The 20,086-nt window shown below is 48.1% G+C and overlaps 2 protein-coding genes across 2 annotated transcripts in view; one reads left to right on the plus strand and one right to left on the minus strand.

Annotated features, from left to right (window-relative positions):
- LOC117974248 (mucin-20) overlaps positions 1–5,091 on the plus strand; it is a 44,931-nt gene extending 39,840 nt beyond the window's left edge. Inside the window, exons 9-10 of the mRNA XM_063602640.1 lie at positions 1,218–1,309; positions 4,735–5,091. Of these exons, the coding sequence (XP_063458710.1) occupies positions 1,218–1,309; positions 4,735–4,803 (161 nt within the window). The 3' untranslated portion in view covers positions 4,804–5,091. The remainder of the gene's footprint in view (positions 1–1,217; positions 1,310–4,734) is intronic.
- Positions 5,092–5,276: 185 nt separating this feature from the next.
- MUC4 (mucin 4, cell surface associated) overlaps positions 5,277–20,086 on the minus strand; it is a 75,523-nt gene continuing 60,713 nt past the window's right edge. Inside the window, exon 26 of the mRNA XM_055111009.2 lies at positions 5,277–18,936. Within this exon, the coding sequence (XP_054966984.1) occupies positions 18,732–18,936 (205 nt within the window). The 3' untranslated portion in view covers positions 5,277–18,731. The remainder of the gene's footprint in view (positions 18,937–20,086) is intronic.

A 20,086-nucleotide genomic window follows, 5' to 3' on the forward strand; every position in this document is an offset into this window, starting at 1 on the left:
CCAGATTTATGTTTCTCCCCACCCAAACATCTCAGCGGAGTGAAGAATAATAAAGCAGCATTGCTGCAAACATGTCTCACCTCCCGCCACAGGGCGGTTTTTCTCCTATCTCAGAACTGAACAAATGTACAATCGGGTTTTATACCGAGACATTCAGTTCCCAGGGGCAGGCAGAAGACAGTGGCGCTCCTCTATCTCAACTGCAAGAGGCTTTCCTCTTTTACTAATCCACCTCAGCACAGACCCTTTACGGGTGTCAGCCTGGGGGACGGTCAGGTCTTTCTCATCCCACGAGGCCATATTTCAGACTATCACATGGGGAGAAACCTTGGACAATACCCTGCTTTCAAGGGCAGAGGTCCCTGCGGCTTTCCACAGTGCGGTGTGCCCCTGGTTTATTGAGACTAGAGAATGGCGATGACTTTTACCAAGTATACTGCTTGTAAACATTTTGTTAACAAGGCACGTCCTGCACAGCCCTAGATCCCTTAAACCTTGATTTTATACAACACATGTTTTTATGAGCTCAAGGTTGGGGCAAAGTTACAAATGAACAACATCTCAGCAAAGCTTGTTTAAAGTACAGGTCTTTTTCAAAATGGAGTCTCATGTCTTTCCTTTCTACATAGACACAGTGACAGTCTGATCGCTCCTTCTTTTCCCTGGAAAGAAAAATACTTTATTATTTGTTGATTAGATAAGACATTCATATGATTTGAAATGGAAAGGTACGAAAAGGTTCACCATAAAATGCCTTTCTCCCCTGGCTGTGCCCTCACCCAGTTCTCTCCACACATGTAACCCGTGAGATTGTCTCTTGTGTGTAATTTTCTGCACATGAAATGTACATACGGAAGCAAATATATGTGACTATTTCATCCTCCTCTTTTTTTTTTTTTTTTTTTGAGACAGTTTCGCTCTTGTTGCCCAGGTTGGAGTGTAGTGCTGCGATCTCAGATCACCACAACCTCCGCCTCCCAGGTTCAGGCGATTCTCCTGCCTCAGCCTCCTGAGTAGCTGGGATTACAGGCACGCGCCACCATGCCCGGCTCATTTTGTATTTTTAGTAAAGACGGGATTTCTCCATGTTGGTCAGGCTGGTCTCAAACTCCCGATCTCAGGTGATCCACCTGCCTCAGCCTCCCAAAGTGCTGGGATGACAGGTGTGAGCCACTGCGCCCAGCCCTGATTTTCGTCTTACTGTTCTCCATTTGCAGGTGAAAATGGAGGTTTCCTCCTCCTGCGGCTGAGTGTGGCTTCCCTGGAAGACCTCACTGACCCCAGAGTGGCAGAAAGGCTGATGCAGCAGGTGAGTGGGCACTTATCGGGCCAGGGGAGTAGAGGAAGGGGTGAGGTTCGCAGGGGCTGCAGGGAAGACCCGCAGGACACAGAAGAGCAGCTACCGCACTTGGAAGGGAGTCTCGTTTCTTATGGAGAATTAGGAGCTGAATCTGAGGATCTCTGCCTGCCTTCTCCGAGTTCTTCATTTCCTTCTCTGCAATGTAAACATGTGACTCCTGGAGCCCCCAATTTCTTCTGGTCCTTGGAAGCTTGGCCTTCTGGCCCCTGAGGCAAAGGTCAGTGATATTGATGGGAGGGTAGGTGGGACTCTTGGTTGCAAGTGGCAGAAACCCAAGTCAGAGAAGTTTATGCAAAAAAAAAAGGCAGGGTCTGAGAAACCTAGAAGTGTCTCTTCAGCTTCAGTACGGCTGGATCCAGCAGCTCCAATGCCATCACGGGGACTTTCTCTTTCTCTCCCTATCTTAGCTCTACTCCCTTCATTCTTCAGAGTCTTTCTTCATATGTATGAAAAGGCAGCCTTGTTAGCCATAGATTCACAAGGGACTTCCATCTCCCCAAATTTTCTTTTCTTTTTTCTTTTTCTTTCTTTCTTTTTGTTTTTTGAGACGAAGTCTCGCTCTGTCACCCAGGCTGGAGTGCAGTGGCGCGATCTCAGCTCACTGCAAGCTCCGCCTCCTGGGTTCACGCCATTCTCCTGCCTCAGCCTCCCAAGTAGCTGGGGCTACAGGCGCCCACCACCACGCCCGACTAATTTTTATGTATTTTTTTTAGTAGAGACGGGGTTTCACCGTGTTAGCCAGGATAGTCTCAATCTCCTGACCTCGTGATCCACCCGTCTTGGCCTCCCAAAGTGCTGGGATTACAGACATGAGCCACCGCGTCCGGCCCCCTCTCCCCAAATTTTCATGTCATCCGGGGAAGCGCAGGTCTCCAAGGCCTGCAAGGGTCACCATGACTGACAACCCAGTCAGGATCCCATAGAGGAAGGATGAGCCCCAAGAAAATAGGGAGGCCAGGCAGAAAAAACCCCAGAGATGTATACTGTAGATGAGGACCATGATTGGGATGTATTTGTACAAGTTGGGAAAATTCTCCTAAAACCCACTGGACAGAACTTCCAATGGTAAAGTTCCGGGGTCAGGGTTTTGAGGATGGGGATGGTGTGGCTTGTTGGAGGTTAGACTGGGTCAGCTTAGTGCAGATGTCACGGGCCTTGCCTCACTGAGGGGTGGGTTGTTCTCCTAATGTGTGGTACAAAGTAGCAGATGGGGCATGATGGGAAGTGTCTAAGCTCTGCTCACAGATGTAACCGTGAAAACAGGCCCAGTGCATAGTCTAATGTGGATTGCCTCTTTGACAGTGCCCTTGCTAATACCTGAAGCTTGCATTCAGCACCTCTCACAGTCAATGGGACAGTGCCCTTGCTAATACCTGAAGCTTGCATTCAGCACCTCTCACAGTCAATGGGACAGTGCCCTTGCTAATACCTGAAGCTTGCATTCAGCACCTCTCACAGTCAATGGGTGCCACACTGCTGAAAAGTGGCTCAGGCTTCCTGTCATCCCTTGCAAGGGTAAACCTGGCAGAGATGCTGGCTGGGGGACTTATGCCAGGTGTAGAGTTCATAGCCAGGCTGGACAGGTGGACTGATTGCCCTTAGCAGAGGGAAGCAAGATATGTCCGTGGAGAGTGGGATCCTTTGTTGCAGGCGAAAGAAAACCTCTGTCTGTCGTAAGTAAAAGGGCAATTTGTTGGCAGTGTCCCAGAGTGCATAGAATCAAAGCAATGCCAGGACAGCAGGCTTGGAAAATAGGCAGGAGGGCCCCCAGGAGCTCTGGGGGCCAGACGGTGGGATCAGGCTGGCTGGGACACTGTCCCTCTTGCTGGTCAGTCACTATTGGATGCTGCCACAGCCAAGGGGCATCACGCAGCCTGCACACACATTCACATAGGTTCTCGCTGCCTTTTTGTCTCACTGGACTTTTTGCTCCAGAGCCAAAGTCCTGAGTAGGAACATTTGATAGGCCGAGCTTAGCCCTTGTACTCCCATGAGCCCCCAGCCAGGTGCCAGGGGACGGGAAGAAGGGATGTCTGCGTCCTTGGAGTTCTCTCAGCAGCAGCGAGGCCAATCGTGACTCCCGCTGTAAGGAGTTCCCTAAACATGGCACGGGGGCTCGACACCCGACGGCCAAATAAGTGACAAATGCCCCCGGCACGTGATAATCAAAGTAGCGAGTGTGAATCCTTGTGGGAGAGGGAAGCCAGTTGCTTTTGTTTTGTTTTGTTTTGTTTTGTTTTGTTTTCTGAGACTGAGTCTCACTCTGTCGCCCAAGCTGGAGTGCAGTGGTGCGATCTTGGCTCACCACAACCTCCGCCTCCCAGGTTCAAGCCATTCTCCTGCCTCAACCTTCTGAGTAGCTGGGATTACAGGCCCGCACCACCATACCTGGCTAATTTTTGTATTTTTAGTAGAGATGGAGTTTCAGGTTTCAGCATCTTGGCCAGGCTAGTCTTGAACTCTTGACCTCGTGATCCACCCACCTCAGCCTCCCAAAGTGCTGGGATTATAGGCGTTGAGTCATTGCGCCCGGCTGGGAAGCCAGTTTTGTTTTTCTTTTTCTTTTTCTTTCTCTTTTTCTTTTCTTTTCTTTTATTTTTCTTGAGACGGATTCTCTCTCTGTCGTCCAGGCTGGAGTGCAATGGCATGATCTCGGCTCACTGCAACCTCCACCTCCCGGATTCAAGCAATTCTCCTGCCTCAACCTCCCTAGTAGCTGGGATTACAGGTGCACACTACCACTCCTGGCTAATTTTTGTATTTTTAGTAGAGATGGGGTTTCTCCATGTTGGTCAGGCTGGTCTCGAACTCCTGACCTCGGGTGACCCACCTGCCTCTGCTTCCCAAAGCACTGGGATTATTGGCATGAGCCACCGCACCCGGCCGGGAAGCCAGTTTTGAATCTCAGGTCTAAGCCCCCACACCAGAAATGATTTCAGGAATCGGAAAGAAACCGGGAGATCAGGAGCAGGTCAGGCAGCTGAGGCACAGGCACCAGGCCACGTGGTGTTGGGCATCAGTTCTCGTCCGGGGACAGCCCAACAGTTTGGGCTCAGGGATTAGACAATGAGCTTAGGAACCAGCTAGATCTGGGTGTGAATTCTAGTTCCCAACTGTGTGATCTTGGATAAGTTATTCTATGCGACTTTCATCCCTTATAAAATGAGGATCGTAACACCTGCTTTATAAGGTTGCTGTGAGGTTTAGATGACATAATGTGTGTGAGGCACCAGCCTGTGTCCAGCATGTAGGAGGCCAGGAAGGGTTGCCGTCCTCCGCATGCACTCTGCCCCAGTGTCCCTTCCTGTCCTCTGCCTCTGGCGAGCTCATGGGCCAGATGGGCTGAAAGGACAGCTGGCTCTCTTGCTCTCCAGCTCCACCGGGAACTCCACGCCCACGCGCCTCACTTCCAGGTCTCCTTACTGCGTGTCAGGAGAGGCTAACGGACATCAGCTGCAGCCAGGCATGTCCCGTATGCCAAAAGAGGGTGCTGCCCCTAGCCTGGGCCCCCACCGACAGACTGCAGCTGCGTTACTGTGCTGAGAGGTACCCAGAAGGTTCCCATGAAGGGCAGCAGGTCCAAGCCCCTGACCCCAGATGTGGCAACAGGACCCTCGCTCACATCCACCGGAGTGTGTGTGTGGGGAGGGGCTTCACCTGTTCCCAGAGGTGTCCTTGGACTCACCTTGGCACATGTTCTGTGTTTCAGTAAAGAGAGACCTGATCACCCATCTGTGTGCTTCCATCCTGCATTAAAATTCATTCAGTGTGGCCCAGAGGCTGTCTATTGATCTGCATGCTTTCGCCATTTTTATAGTACAGGGATTGTGTGCAGTCTCACTGCTACCTCCTCCTCCTACTCCCCCAGGTCTTGGTTTGGACTTTGATGATAGCATTTACTGAGACGGGCCTGGAGCCTGTTGAACAGCCCGCTGCGGCAGGGCAGGGACCACCTTTGTTCATCTCAGTATCCCCTGAACTAGCAGAGTGTCTGGCCTGCGGTGGGATCGCAGAGAATGTGGAATTGACCTAAATTTAAATTTCAAGTTCTGGACACAAGCCTCAGTTATTCCTCTTATATGTTATAACTTACATGCTATTATTTTTTTAAAAAATTAATATGGTTTACTTTTTATTATAAAAGTAAAACTTGACCAGGCTCAGTGGCTCACGCCTGTAATCCCAGCACTTTGGGAGGCCGAGGCCGGTGGATCACGAGGTCAGGAGTTTGAGACTAGCCTGGCCAACATGGTGAAACCCCGTCTCTACTAAAAACACGAAAATTAGCTGGGTGTGGTGGCAGGTGCCTGTAATCCCAGCTACCCAGGAGGCTGAGACGGGAGAATCACTTGAACCCGGGAGGCAGAGGTTGCAGTGAGCCAAGATCCTGCCACTGCACCCCAGCCTGGGCAAAAGGGCAAGACTCTGTCTCATAAATAAATAAATTTAAAATAAAAGTAAAACTTGTTTATGATTTCAAAATTTTGAAATATTCCAAAGACCAAGCAAAGTAAGAAGTGGGAAGAGGAGAAAGAAAAACTTTTCTATAATCCCACCTCTTAGATACAACGATTTATTTTTTAAAATTGAGACAGGGTCTCACTCTCACCCAAACTGCAGTGCAGTGGTGCGGCCATGGCTCACTGCAGCCTCCACCTCCCAGGCTCCAGTGATCCTCCCACCTCAGCCTCCTGAGGAGCTGGGACCACAGCTGGCTAATTTTTGTACTTTTTTTTGTAAAAAAGGGGCTTTACCATGTTGATCAGGTTGGTCTCTATCTTCTGAGCTCAAGCAGTCCTCCTGCCTCAGACTCGCAAAGTGCTGGGATTACAGACATGAGCCACTGTGCCCAGCCTTATATACAGCTATTATTATTAGTGTATACTGTGTATTCATTTCAATTCTTAATCTCTCCACTTGGATGTTGATGAAATACATACCTCACATTCAACATTTCTTTCTTTTTTTTTTCCTTTTTGAGATGGAAAGGAGCCTGGCTCTGTCGCCCAGGCTGGAGTGCAGTGGCGTGATCTCAGCTCACTGCAAGCTCCGCCTCTTGGGTTCACATGATTCTCCTGCCTCAGCCTCCTGAGTAGCTGGGACTACAGGTGCCACCACCATGTTCGGCTAATTTTTTGTATTTTTAGTAGAGATGGAGTTTCACCATGTCAGCCAGCCTGGTCTCAAACTCCTGACCTCAAGTGATCCACCCGCCTCGGCCTCCCAAAGTGCTGGGATTCCAGTTAATGAGCCCCGCTCCTGGCCTCCACGTTTCTAAAATCGAAGTTCTGATCTTTTCCTCTGGACCTGCCCCACCTGCATCTTCCCCATCTCAGTTAACGTCAATTGCATCCTTCAGTTGCTCAAGCCGAAATCCTCGGCACCGTTCTTTATTCCCCTCTCACATTTTGCACCAGGAAATTCTGCTGGCTCTAAGGCCATCTAACTGTGCCCAGAATGTGGCCCCTCCTCAGCATCTCCAGTGCTACCACCGAGATGGTCCACGATGCCATCATCTCTCACCTGCACTACTACAGGTCTCCCTGTTTCCAGCTCAGCCCCCACCCCAGTCTAGTCCCAGTGTGTCAGCCAGGGCTGTCTTTTTACAACGTAAGGCAGACCACACCACTTCTTTGCTCCAATCCTCCCATTTCACTCAGGAGAAAAACTCTGACAACAGCTGCAAAGCCGTGCACGACCTGCGCCCCTCCCCTGCCTCCTTAATTTGCTCACTGAACCGCAGCCACACGGACGTCTTTCTTGTCTCTTGAATGCGCTGGGCCTGCTCTTGCCTTGGGACCTTTCTGTGCATGGCTTAGTCTGCTCAGAAGCCTTCTCCTCTACATATCCACTTGTCTAAACCCTCTACCTCCACCTTCATGCCCCTTCTCAGTGAGGTCTACCATGACCATGCTGCCTACAAATTCAGTCTCCCCTTCTGTACTTTGACGTACTTTATAGTGCTGATCACAATTGAACATCATACATATTTTATTTGTTTTCTTTATTATCTGAGTCCTCCAACTAGAATGAAAGATTTTGCCCATTATGGTTTCCCTAGTGCCAAGAACAGTACCTGGCACATACCAGGGGCTCAGTAAATATTTGTTAGATGAATGAAGGAAACAAGGAGACAATGTTGATGCTGCTGTGAGCAAGGGGAGTCTGAACGTTTGACGGATCCCTTCCATTTCTGGAGTGGGGCAGAATGAGTTTCATAAAGTAGCTTGGACAAAAATAATTCGCTCATCTTGGCATATATGTTGGGCAGCTGCCGCAGAAGAGAGACTGAGCTATGTGCCGTGGAGGATTCAAATCTGTCTCTTCTCCCAGGGATTGAAGTTAGACACGTACAGCAATAATAAGTTGAAAGAACTTATTTACACTGCATATAGCAACAACAGGATGCCCTTAATATATAGAGAACTCTTACAGCGCAAGAAAATAAAAAGGCAAACATACCAGTAGAAAAATGGGTAAATGGCAACAGGTAATTCACAAAAGAAGAAATACAAATGTCCTCTCCTCCCGCCACCACCCCCCATGAAAAAGAATGTGTGACTTCAGTAGCAAAAACAGGTCCATTAATACAGTGAGATATTGCTTATTGTATGTCTGTACTGATCTATACTGGGTGCTGGGCAAATGGGCATTCTTAAACACTCCTAGTAGGGAAGAAATTGGTACAATCTTTCCGGAGGACAATTTAACTGATTTATTTAAAGCCCGAAAAATGTACATACCTTTAACTCAGCAGTTTCGTTACTGATTTATCTTAAGGAAGTAATTTAGAATCTGTGCCTAACTGTTTACAATAACTCATAGATGAAAAAGGCAAAACAAAACACAAGTAACCTCAAATCTTCCCATGTAACAGTTTGCTTAAACACTATAGTGTTATTTTACGCAAGCTACAGAAGCATTGTTGAAACATATATTTATTAGGACAGAAAAAAGTTCATGAAATGTTATTTTATCTTCTCTTTTTTCTTAAAATGGAACTTAAAAAAATTTTTTTTTAACTCCAACCTACCTTTTACACCATCTGCAGAGCTTTCCTCTCCCAAATCAAAGCTACTCCTGTTCCTACCTCCAGGATGGAATCCCCACCTTCGTATGCAAGGGTCTTCATGATATGGCCTCAGCCAACTATCTTAGCTCCAGGTCACGGCCCCATCTTCCATATCCTATGCTGCTTGCACAGGAAGCAGCTCGCTAACCCCAGGCACACCTGCTTTCATCTGGAGTGTCTGCCCATCATGATTCCTCCCCCTGGTCCCTTCACCTGGAAAACTCCTATTCATTCCTCAAAGCCCAGTTCAGATGGCACCTCTCCATGACTTCATCAGATTCCCTACAGAGGTGCTGATTTTCTGGTCTCTTTACTTGTGTTTCTGTTGTAACACTTAACATGCTGTATTATAATGTGCTTATTTTATTTACAAGTTTGTTACATTGTACGTGCTCGAGGACAAGCAGCCGGTAGTATTCACCTCTGTCATCACAGAAGCTGGCGTGGAGCCCTCCACATGAGGGCACTGATGTGTTTGCTGAGTGACTGGGACAATGGTGGGCCACGTGAGCCCCGAAACTTTCAGTGGGCTCTGAAAGTTAAGAAAAGGGCATTCAGTACTGAAATCACACAAAACGTAAATTTAATGATATAATTGTTCCGAAGCTGTACTATAATTAGGCATGAATGGAGAGCAGTTTACAAAAATGACAATAACACCACTGTTATATAAACCCAATTCTTAAATAGGTTTTCTTCTCTTGCTTTGTATTTCCTCAGATGGGTGATACCTAATACAGTGGCTCATGTAATCTTAATTACTACATATGAGGACACGGACATGTACATATGATGCTGATTACTGCTATTTTTGGAAGTAAAAAAATTGTAAAATTTGACTAGCTTAAAAAATCTGTAAAATATGGGATACACAAATTAGAGACTGGGTGCGGTGGCTCATGCCTGTAATCCCAGCACTTTGAGAGGCCGAGGCGGGCGGATCACTTGAGGCCAGGAGTTTGAGACCAACCCAGGCAACATGGTGAAATCCTGTCTCTACTAAAAATACACAAATTAGCTGGGCGTAGTGGCAGGTGCCTGTAATCCCAACTACTCAAGAGGGTGAGGCAGGAGAATCACTTGAACCTGGGAGGCGGAGGTTGCAGTGAGCTGAGATTGTGTCACTGCACTCCAGCCTGGTGACGGAGCGAGACCCTGTCTCAAAACATCAACAGCAACAACACAAATTAGAAGCATTTGGGAACTAAAATGTATCATTATGATTGCATGTGGGTGGGTTGTGGGGGGACAATAAAGAGGAAGAGAGACAGAGTGTGTGTGTGTGTGTGTGTGTGCACGTCTGTATTACTGGAGATGACCAAAGTTAGCAGGAGTAATGTTACCAAGCTAACAGGAGCCAGAAGTCCCTGGAGAAAACTCTCCAGCTATTTAAGATTCTAAAGTGTGTGTATATGAGGTAAAAATGCCACATGTTTTATAAAGACAAATTTAAGCGTGGACCTAAACAAGATGGCCTGTCTAAAGTCACCTGTGACTCGGCGTGAGCTCTGAGACGGCGAAACTCCACAGCAATGATGAAGACAACGTGAGGTGGAACTTCTCTGACCAGAGACCTCATCTGAAGCTTCTGCCACAGCCAGTCCTGCCTTCATCCCTTGAGAGGGGGATTGGCCACCAAAGTATGCAAAGCATTTGAATGGAAACGAATTCCGTGGGTGCGCCCCACACTTTAATAGTGGCCATCGTATCACTTTCTGGTGCCAGTAAATGCGTAAAGGGGTGCATCATGCCAGTGACCTGTTACTCATCATCCCAGTCATTAAGCCACTTACTTCAGGCCTGTGGGGAGTTTCTGGAAGGCTCCTTTGAAGCAGGGAAGAATGGGCAAGGGAGTCTGTGTCTTTGGCCAAGCTTTGCCCCAGATAGCTCCCTTTGCCACTCTCGAGCCCACTGAAGGTGTCCCAGCTGCTGCCACCAGCAGGGGTCGGGGGTCTGCACCCTTCTCTCTTCCAAGCAAACTCACACCTGGCACCCCCATGGGGAAGGGTCAGTCAGTTATTTTATTCCAGGGGCCAAAGCGACAGAATCCAGACCACTTGTAGCAAGGGAATGAGCTGACGAAAATGGATGGTTGTGTCCTTGTCCTTCTGACTGTCCCACTCGTGAAGGGGCAACTCCCTGTCCAGCTAGAGAAGGGTGTCCCCAGGTGCCCTCTCCTTTCTCGGGACGCCTCCTCCTCCCGTGCTGTCAGGGCCTCAGCGGCTTTGACTGGGCTCACCAAGAAAACACAGGACATCCACTTAAATGAGAACCTCAGATAAACGGTGAACACTTAAAAATATACAAGAATGTTCCAAATAGTTCAGGGGATATCTTTAAACTAAAACAATTATCTGTGGTTAATCTGAAATTTAAACTGGGCTGCTTGTATTTTCATTTGCTAAATTGGACAGCCCTACTTTCATTATTATTATTATTATTATTATTGAGACCGAGTCTCACTCTGTCACCCAGGCTGGAGTGCAGTGGTGCCATCTCGGCTCACTGCAAGCTCCGCCTCCTGGTTTCAAGGGATTCTCCTGTCTCAGCCTCCCAAGTAGCTGGGATTACAGGTGTGCGCCACCACGCCCAGCTAATTTGTTATATTTTTGGTACAAACAGGGTTTCACCATGTTGGTCAGGCTGGTCTTGAACTCCTGACCTCAGGTGACTTGCCTGCCTCGGCCTCCCAAAGTGCTGGGATTATAGGTGTGAGCCACCACACCTGGGCCAGACAGCCCTACTTTTAATGCATCCTCTCCCACGAGGGTCCCTGCCTCCTCTCTTCCCTCCAATCTGCGGGTCTCCTTCAGGGGTAGCAAGCTCCCAACCTTCTCCCAGGTATTGGGCCTCTCCTCTGCCTCGGGAGGAGCTGTCCATCAAACACAGACTCTGTCCTCCCGCTCCCTCCATTGCTTAGTGTCCGAAGGTGGACGGGGGAGGAGGGACCTTGGGTTTGGGGCGGTTCTGCTCCCCACTCGCTGCTTTGCTTTTGCTCTTTCTGGTTTCCCTTCTCTGCAGTTGATGACACAGGGCACCCACAGCGCTCACATGCCTTCCATGGTGGGGGTGAATCCTTTACCAATAGTGCCTGGTGGGTTTCAGGTGAGTTGTAACTTTTGGACCGTCCGCTGTCTCTGACTTTGAGTCACATGACAAGGTCCTCATGGAACTGGGATTCTGGCAGCCAGGTGAGGGCGGTCTTACCAGCTCCTTCGTGCCTGCAGGCCTCCCCCTTCCTCACAACTGATGGATGGTTGGCTCCCTAGCCGCCCCCTTAGTGCCATGTGTGCTTAATTCTTTTAAAAATTTAAATATATTAATTTTAAAATCATCTTTTAAATAATAAAATTTGCTTTTTAGAGCAGTTTTGCGTTTACAGCAAAATTGTCCTGAGTGGAAAATACAGAAAGTTCCCATATGCCCCCTGCCACACACACATATACCTACGCCCAGCCTCCCCCACCACCAGCGCCCTGCACCAGGTGGCACGTGTGACAGTCGAGGCGTCCACGTCAACATATCCTCATCAAAGTCCAGAGTTGACAGCACATTTCTGGCGTTGGATATTCTCCATTCTCTATTCAACAATGTATCGGCTGGCCAGGCACAGTGGCTCATTCCTGTAATCTCAGCACTTTGGGAGGTGGAGGCGGGTGGATCTCTTGAGATCAGGAGTTCTAGACCAGCCTGGCCAACACGCAAAAACCCATCTCTACTAAAAATACAAAAATTAGCCGGGTGTGGTGGCGCATGCCTGTAGTCTTAGCTACTTGGAAGGCTGAGGCAGGAGAATCGCTTGAGCCTGGGAGGCAGAGGTTGCAGTGAGTCGAGATCACACCACTGCACTCCATTCTGGGTGACAGAGTGAGACTCAATCTCAAAAAATAAAATAACATAAATGTTTCTGCCATTGTAGCATCATACAGAAAAATAAGTAGTTTCAGTGCCCTAAAAATCCTCTGTGCTTCACTTATTCATCCCCAACCCCTGGCAACCACTGATCTTTTCACTGTCTCCGTAGTTTTACCTTTTCCAGAATGTCATATAATTGCAACCGTAAGCTAAATAGCCTTTTCAGATTGTCTTCTTTCACATAGTATATGCATTTAAGTTTTCTGTATGTATTTTCATGGCTGTGTAGTTCATTTCATTTTAGCACTGAATAATATTCCATTGTCTGAATGCACCATAGGTTATTTACCCGTTCACCTGCTGAAGGACATCTTGGTTGCTTCCAAGTTTTGGCAATTATGAATGAAGCTGCTATAAATTATGAATAAAGCTGCTACAAACCTCCATGTGCAGGTTTTCGTGTGGACAAAAACGTTTTCTGTCCCTTTGGGTAAATATCAAGGAGTGTGATTGCTGGACTGCATAGTAAGAGTATGGTTTAGTTTGGTAAGAAAGTGCCAAATTGCGGGTGCCTGTGGTCCCAGCTACTGAGGAGGCTGAGGCAGGAGAATCGCGTGAACCTGGGAGGTGGAGCTTGCAGTGAGCCGAGATCGCGCCACTGCACTCCAGCCTGGGCGACAGAGCCAGACTCCATCTCCAAAAAAAAAAAAAGAAACTGCCAAATTGTCTTCCAAAGTGGTTGTACCATGTTGCCTTCCCACTGGCAATGGAGGGTTCCTGTTGCTCCACATCCTGAACAGCATTTGAAGTTTTCAGTGCTGTGGATTTTGATCATTCTTTTTTTCTTTTTCTTTTGAGACAGGGTCTCACTCCGTTGCTCAGGCTGGAGTGAAGGCTGGATCACGGCTCACTGCAGCCTCAACCTCCTGGGCTCAAGCAATCCTGCCATCTCAGCCTCCAGAGTAGCTGGGACCACAGTCACATGCTACCGTGCCCATATAATTTTTTAATTTTTTGTAGAGATGGGATCTTGCTTTGTTGCCCAGGCTGGTCTCAAACTCCTGGGCTCCAGTGATCCTCCCGCTTCAGCCTCCCAAAGTGCTGGGAGTACAGGTGTGAGCCACAGTGCCTGGCGACTGTGGTCATTCTAACAGGTGTGTATTGAGTACAGTTGTGAGCCACGAAGCCTGGCGATTGTGGTCATTCTAACGGGTGTGCATTGGTTTCGCGTTGTTTGCGGTTCCCTAATGACATACGATGTTGAACATCTTTGTAGATGCTTATGTGCCGTGTGAATATCTTCTTTGGTGATAGGTATGTTCAGTTTTTTTACCCATTTAAAAAACTGGGTTGTTCATTTTCTTATTGTTGAGTTGTAAGAGTTATTTGTATATTTAATTAATTAATTAATATTTTTTGAGACAGAGTCTCACTCTGTTGCCCAGGCTGGAGTGCAGTGGCGCGATCTCAGTTCACTGCAATCTCCGCCTCCTGGGTTCAAGTGATTCTCCTGCCTCGGCCTCCCGAGTAGCTGGGGTTACAGGTGCCCGCTGCCACACCTGGCTAATTTTTGTATTTTTAGTAGAGACAGGGTTTCACCATGTTGGCCAGGCTGGTCTCCAACACCTGACCTCAATTGATCCACTTACCTCAGCCTCCCAAAGTGCTGGGATTTCAGGTCTGAGCCAGTGCACCCGGCTCTTTGTATATTTTAGATAAAAGTCTGTAATCAGATGGGACTTTTGCAAATATTTTCATTCTCTTGCCATTGCCTTTCACAGAGAAGAAGTTTTTAATGTTAATGAAGTTCAGCTCATCAATTATTTCCTTCATGGATCATGCCCTTGCTATTGTATCTAAAACGTCATCACCATACTCAAGGTCATTTAGATTTTCTCCTATATTATCTTCTGGGAGTCTTACAGTTTTGCATTTTATTGAGGTTTATGATTCATTTTGAGTTTTTATGAAAGGTATAAGGTCTGTGTCTAGATTTTTTTTTTTTTTTTTTGCTTGTGGATGTCCGGTTGTCCCAGCGTCATTTATTGAAAACACTATCTCTGCTCCATTGTGTGGCCTCTGCTGCCTTGTCAAAGATCAGTTGACACATTTATACAGGTCTATTAGAAATATTACTTTTAATATTCTGGGCTCTCTATTCTGTTCCATTGATCTATTTGTCTATTCTTTTGCCAGTATCATGCTGCTCTCATGACTATAGCTTTAGAGTAAGCCTTGAAGTCAGGTGGTATCAGTCCTCTGAACGTTCTCCATCAATATTGATTTGGCTATTTTGGATCTTTTGCCTCTCCACATAAACTTTAGAGCCAGTTTATCAATATCTACAAATAACTTCCTGGGATTTTGATTAAGATTGTGTTATTATGTAGAATCTGTAGATCAAGTTGGCTATCTTGATCTGCTGCTATCTTGATAATATTGAGAACTGCTATCTTAATAATATTGAGTCTTCTGGCCTGGTGTGCTGGTGCACACCTATAATCCCAGCACTTTGGGATGCCGAGGAGGGTGGATCACCTGAGATCAGGAGTTTGAGATCAGCCTGGCCAAAATGCCGAAACCCTATCTCTACTAAAAATACAAAAAAAATTAGCCAGGCGTGGTGGTGTGTGCCTGTAATCCCAGCTACTCATGAGGCTGAGGCAAGAGAATTGCTTGAACCCGGGAGGCTGAGGTTGCAGTGAGCTGAGATGGCGCCACTGCACTCCAGCCTGGGTGACAGAGGGAGACTCCGTCTCAAAAAAAAAAAAAAAAAAAAATGAGTCTTCCTGTTCATAAATATAGAATGTCATCCCATTTATGAGGTTCTTTGATATCTTTCATCAGAGTTTTATAGTTTTTCTCATATAGATCTTGTACATATTTTGTTACATTTACACCTCAGTATTTCATTTTGGGGGATGCTAATGTAAATGGTCATGTGTATTTAATTTTATTATTAGTTTTTCTTTTTTTTGTTTCCTGTCTTGCTCAAATGTTTTTAATTCTAAATTCCAATTGTTCTTTGCTGGCACACACGAAAGCTGTTGACGTTAGGACACTAACCTTATATCATGAAACTTGTCTGAAATTGCTTCTTTGTTCTGGGGTTTTTTCCTTTTGTCAACTCTTAGATTTTTTTACATAGATGATTGTGTCATCTGTGAACAAAGCAGTTTTGTTTCTTCCTTTTTATTCTGTATACCTTTTATTTCCCTTTTGTGTCTAGTTGCATTGGCCAAGACCTCCAGCAGGATGTTGAGAATCGATGGTGAGAGGGGACATTCTTGCCTTGTTCCTAATCTTAGGGGAAAGCATCTAGTTTCTCACCGTTAAGGATGATGTTAGCTGTAGGTTTTTGTAGATATTCTTTTATTTATTTATTTATTTATTTTTTGAGACAGAGTCTCACTCTGTCACCCAGGCTGGAGTGCGGTGGTGTGATCTCGGCTCACTGCAATCTCCACCTCCTGGGTTCACGCCATTCTCCTGCCTCAGCCTCCCAAGCAGCTGGGACTACAGGCGCCCACCACCACGCCCAGCTAATTTTTTGTGTTTTTAGTAGAGACGGGGTTTCACCGTGTTAGCCAGGATAGTCTCGATCTCCCGACCTCGTGATCCGCCCACCTCGGCCTCCCAAAGTGCTGGGATTACAGACGTGAGCCACCACGCCTGGCCGATCATGTGATTTTTCTTCTCTAGCCTGTTGATGTAATGGATTGCATTAGCTGATTTTTGAATATTGAACCAGTCTTGCATACCTGGGATAAATCTCTGTTGGTCATGGCCTATAATTCTTTTTACATATTGTTGAACTGTATTTGCTAATATTTTGTTGGTAATTTTTGCATCTATGTGAGAGATATTGGTCTATAGTCGTCTTGTAATGTCTTTGTCTGGTTTTGGCATTAGGGTGACAGTGACAAATGACTTAGGAAATATTCCTCCTGCTTCTATCTTCTGGAAAAGATTGCAGAAAATAGGTATTATTTCCCCTTAAATATTTGGTAAAATTCACCAGCGAACTCATCTGTGCTGTGTGCTTGCTTCTTGATAAATGAATGCTGTGACTACAGTTTTGTATGGAGACTTCATTACATTCCACTTTGGGGCATATGAGGGTAAAGCTACAGCTTTGTACATAGGAGAGTGGCTTCACCTATTGGGAGAAGTCATTCTCCATGTAAGTTTGGAGTCTGCTCAGATCAAAGACTGTGAAGGTTAATATTGAGCGTCAACTTGATTGGACTGAAGGATGCAACGTATTGTTCCTGGGTGTCTCTCTGTGAGGGTATTGGCAACGGAGACTAATATTTGAATCAGTGGACTGGGAGAGGCAGGCTCACTCTCAGTCTGGGTGGACACAATCTAATCAGCTGCCAGCGTAGCCAGAATAAAGCAGGCAGAGGAATGTGGAAGGATTACACTGGCTAAGTCTTCCAGCCTTCATCTTTCTCCCGTGCTGGATGCTTCCTGCCCTCAAACATCGGACTTCCAGTTCTTCAGCTTTTGGACTCTTGGACTTACACTGGTGGTTTGTCAGGGGCTCTTGGGCCTTCTGCCACAGACTTAAGGCTGCACTGTCAGTTTCCCTACTTTTGAGATCTTGGGATTCAGACTAGCTTCCCTGCTTCTCAGCTTGCAGACAGCCTATTGTGGACCTCACCTTGTGATTGTGTGAGTCGATACTCCTTCATAAACTCCCCTTTATATATACATCTATCCTATTAGTCCTGACCCTCTAGGGAACCCTAATACAAAGATTATATATATATTCTTTATATATATATATATATATATTTTTTTTTTTTTTTTGAGACAGAGTCTTGCTCTGTTGCCCAGGCTGGAGTGCAGTGGCACAATCTCAGCTCACTGCAACCTCCACCTCCTGGGTTCAAGAGATTCTCCTGCCTCAGCCTCCTGAGTAGCTGGGATTATAGGCGTCTGCCACCATGCCCAGCGAATTTTTGTATTTTAGTAGAGACAGGGTTTCACTATGTTGGCCAGGCTGGTCTCAAACTCCTGGCCTCAAGTGATCTGCCCGCCTTGGCCTCCCAAAGTGTTGGGATTACAGGCGTGAGCCACTGTGCCCAACCAAAGATATTCCTTTGGGAGCTTCCTTCAACAGCACTTACCCACCCGCAAGAATGAGCTTGAACACCTGCTTTGTACCATGTGACCTCCTTTCTGACCCCATGACTGCATTTTATTGGACCAGGCATAAACAACTGATGTAAATTGGACCAGTCAGATTCTCTCTTCAGGGATTTGGGATTTAGAACTAAGAGGCAGCTACCTAGTTTCTGCATAAAGTTGGAATTGAGATTTTCTAGACACAGGAATTGTGGACCAATTGTGTTGGAGTTATTACACCAGATAGGTGTAAAAGTCCCACCTGCTGAGAGGATTCTGTGGAAGCTGATCAGGTTGCTGGGGACAAGTGGAGGCAGGGTAGAGGTGAAGGGCTGTGGGATGGAGAACCTCAGAAGACTCCATCTGGGGTCCGGGAAAGGACAGAGAAGGGTATATGAGGGATCGGGTCCTCCAGATCTAAGGGTGGGGTGGTGGCATGTTTCTTGAGTTGGTTCCTGGAAAGGGAGCTGAAATGGTTTAATCCCTCTTCCATGAAACACAGGCGGTGGGGACAGCCACCAGACAGGAAAACACACTGTGCATTGATCCTTTTACGACTTTTGTGAAATTGATGGACAGGCAGGCAGGGAGGGGTCCTGGGAGAGGGTCTGGGGCACTCCATCTTGGGGTAACTCTTTCGCTCTCCTCCTTAGCGGGCGAAGCTTTGGCCTGTGCTGGGGTGGGGGAAGAAGAAGGTGATGTGGAGCATGAAGCAAGGTTGGGGTGGAGCAACTGAGGGTTTCCAGCATGGGTAACCGGGCTGATTAGGACTGGATCCAGCTGCCCCTAATGCTCCACTGCCTGCCCAGCACTTAACCTCCACACTCTGTGCCCTCTGATGGTTGGGAGAAGCCTGTGTCCAGCCCTTCGGCCACGAGAAGAAAATCAGGAATGGAATTCCTGGTTTTGAAGACACAAAAAGTCAGACTTTATTTAAATAGAGTTGATTTGAAGTAAACCAGAGAGTTTTGTGTGCAGAAGCATTTTGCTTAACTTAGGGCCATCACCACATTATGAACTCTTTTGTGTGTGTGTGTGTGTGCACGCGCACGTGCACAGGCTAGTGTCCTTCTGTGGGTGTGTCTGCGTGAGGACCCATCCATGTATGTTTGATCTTTATGGCCTCCCCCTGTGCACCTGCGCCTATGGATAAGGTATAGTCTTGTCTTGATTCCCAGTATTCATTCTCCTTGAAGAATCCTGACAGCCTTCAGTCACCTTCCCTTTTCCAGTCTCCCAAAAGCAATGGCGCCTTAAATGTGCGGTAAGGATGAGGTGAGTCTTGAGGTAGCCTAGGCCACGGCTGCCCCTTCAAGGCAAGGCCTCAGCTGAGTTCAGGAAATAGGAGAACCTGGCCCCGGAGCAACCCCAGAAGCGCAGGACCACGAACGTCCCGACCCCCAGCAGCAAGAGGCCGCCCAGGGCCCCAAAGAAGATGCCGAAGAACGCGTCGAGTTTCATGCTCAGGTGCTCACAGTGCTCGCCCCAGGCCATGTAGATGGAGAAGGACACACAGCTGGTGACCAAGAGAGACAGACAGGTGGTCAGAGGCGGGAGCTCAGCCTCCCAGCCCCTCCTCTTCTGCTGGGGAAGAAGAGGTTCTGTAGGAGAGGCTGGGCTCGCCCCACTCTCCGGAGAGACTGAGTCAGCCCTGAGGCCGTGCTGAAGTGAGACCACTGGGCAAAGGAGGCAGGCGTGGGCTTTAAAAACATGGGCCTGGGCCGGCGCGGGGGCTCACGCCTGTAATCCCAGCACATTGAGAGGCTGAGGCGGGCGGATCACTTGAGGTCAGGGGTTTGAGACCAGACTGGCCAACATGGTGAAACCCCATCTCTACTAAAAATACAAAATTAGCCAGGCGTGGTGGTGCGCACCTGTAATCCCAGCTACTCAGGAGGCTGAGGCAGAATCGCTTGAACCTGGGAGGTGGAGGTTGCAGTGAGCCCAGATTGCAACACTGCACTCCAGCCTGGGGGACAGAGCAAGACTCCGTCTCAAAAAACAAAAACAAAAACCTGGTGTGAATTCAGCTGCACGTGCAGTCAGCTGCACCTGGGCAGCAGGGATGCCGGCCACAGGTGGGCATGCGCAGTCACACCCCCGCCCCAGCCCGGCCCCGCCCCGCCCCGCCCCGCCCCGCCCCGCCCGGAGAGCTGGGCCCCGCCCCACCCGCGCTCCGCCCGCCCCCTCCTTCGGCGGGATCTGGAACTGCAGCTGGCGGAGGGCCCGGAGACCACGCCTGCGTGGGGCCGCGGCTTCCTGTGAACCAGCGGAGCCCCGGGGACTGCTGGTGAGGGCAGGGGCAAAGGCGCCTCGCTTGACTGAGGGGCAGGACTGGCCTAGACACAGGACTGCACAGGTTCTTTTCCCACAAGAAGACAGCAGGGAAGCAGCAGCCAGATCAGGTGGGAGGGTTTGACTTTGGGCCCCGGCGCGGTGGCTCACGCCTGTAATCTCAGCACTTTGGGAGGCCAAGGTGGACGGATCACCTGAGGTCAGGAGTTCGAGACCAGCCTGACCAACATGGCGAAACCCCGTCTCTACTAAAAATGCAAAAATCAGCTGGGCGTGGTGGTGCGTGCCTGTAGTCCCAACTACTCGGGAGGCTGAGGCAGGAGAATCGCTTGAACGCGGGAGAAGGACGTTGCAGTGAGCCGAGAACGCAC

Source organism: Pan paniscus, chromosome 2 (genome assembly GCF_029289425.2).
Source record: "Pan paniscus chromosome 2, NHGRI_mPanPan1-v2.0_pri, whole genome shotgun sequence".
In the NCBI taxonomy this organism is placed as follows: Eukaryota; Metazoa; Chordata; class Mammalia; order Primates; family Hominidae; genus Pan; species Pan paniscus.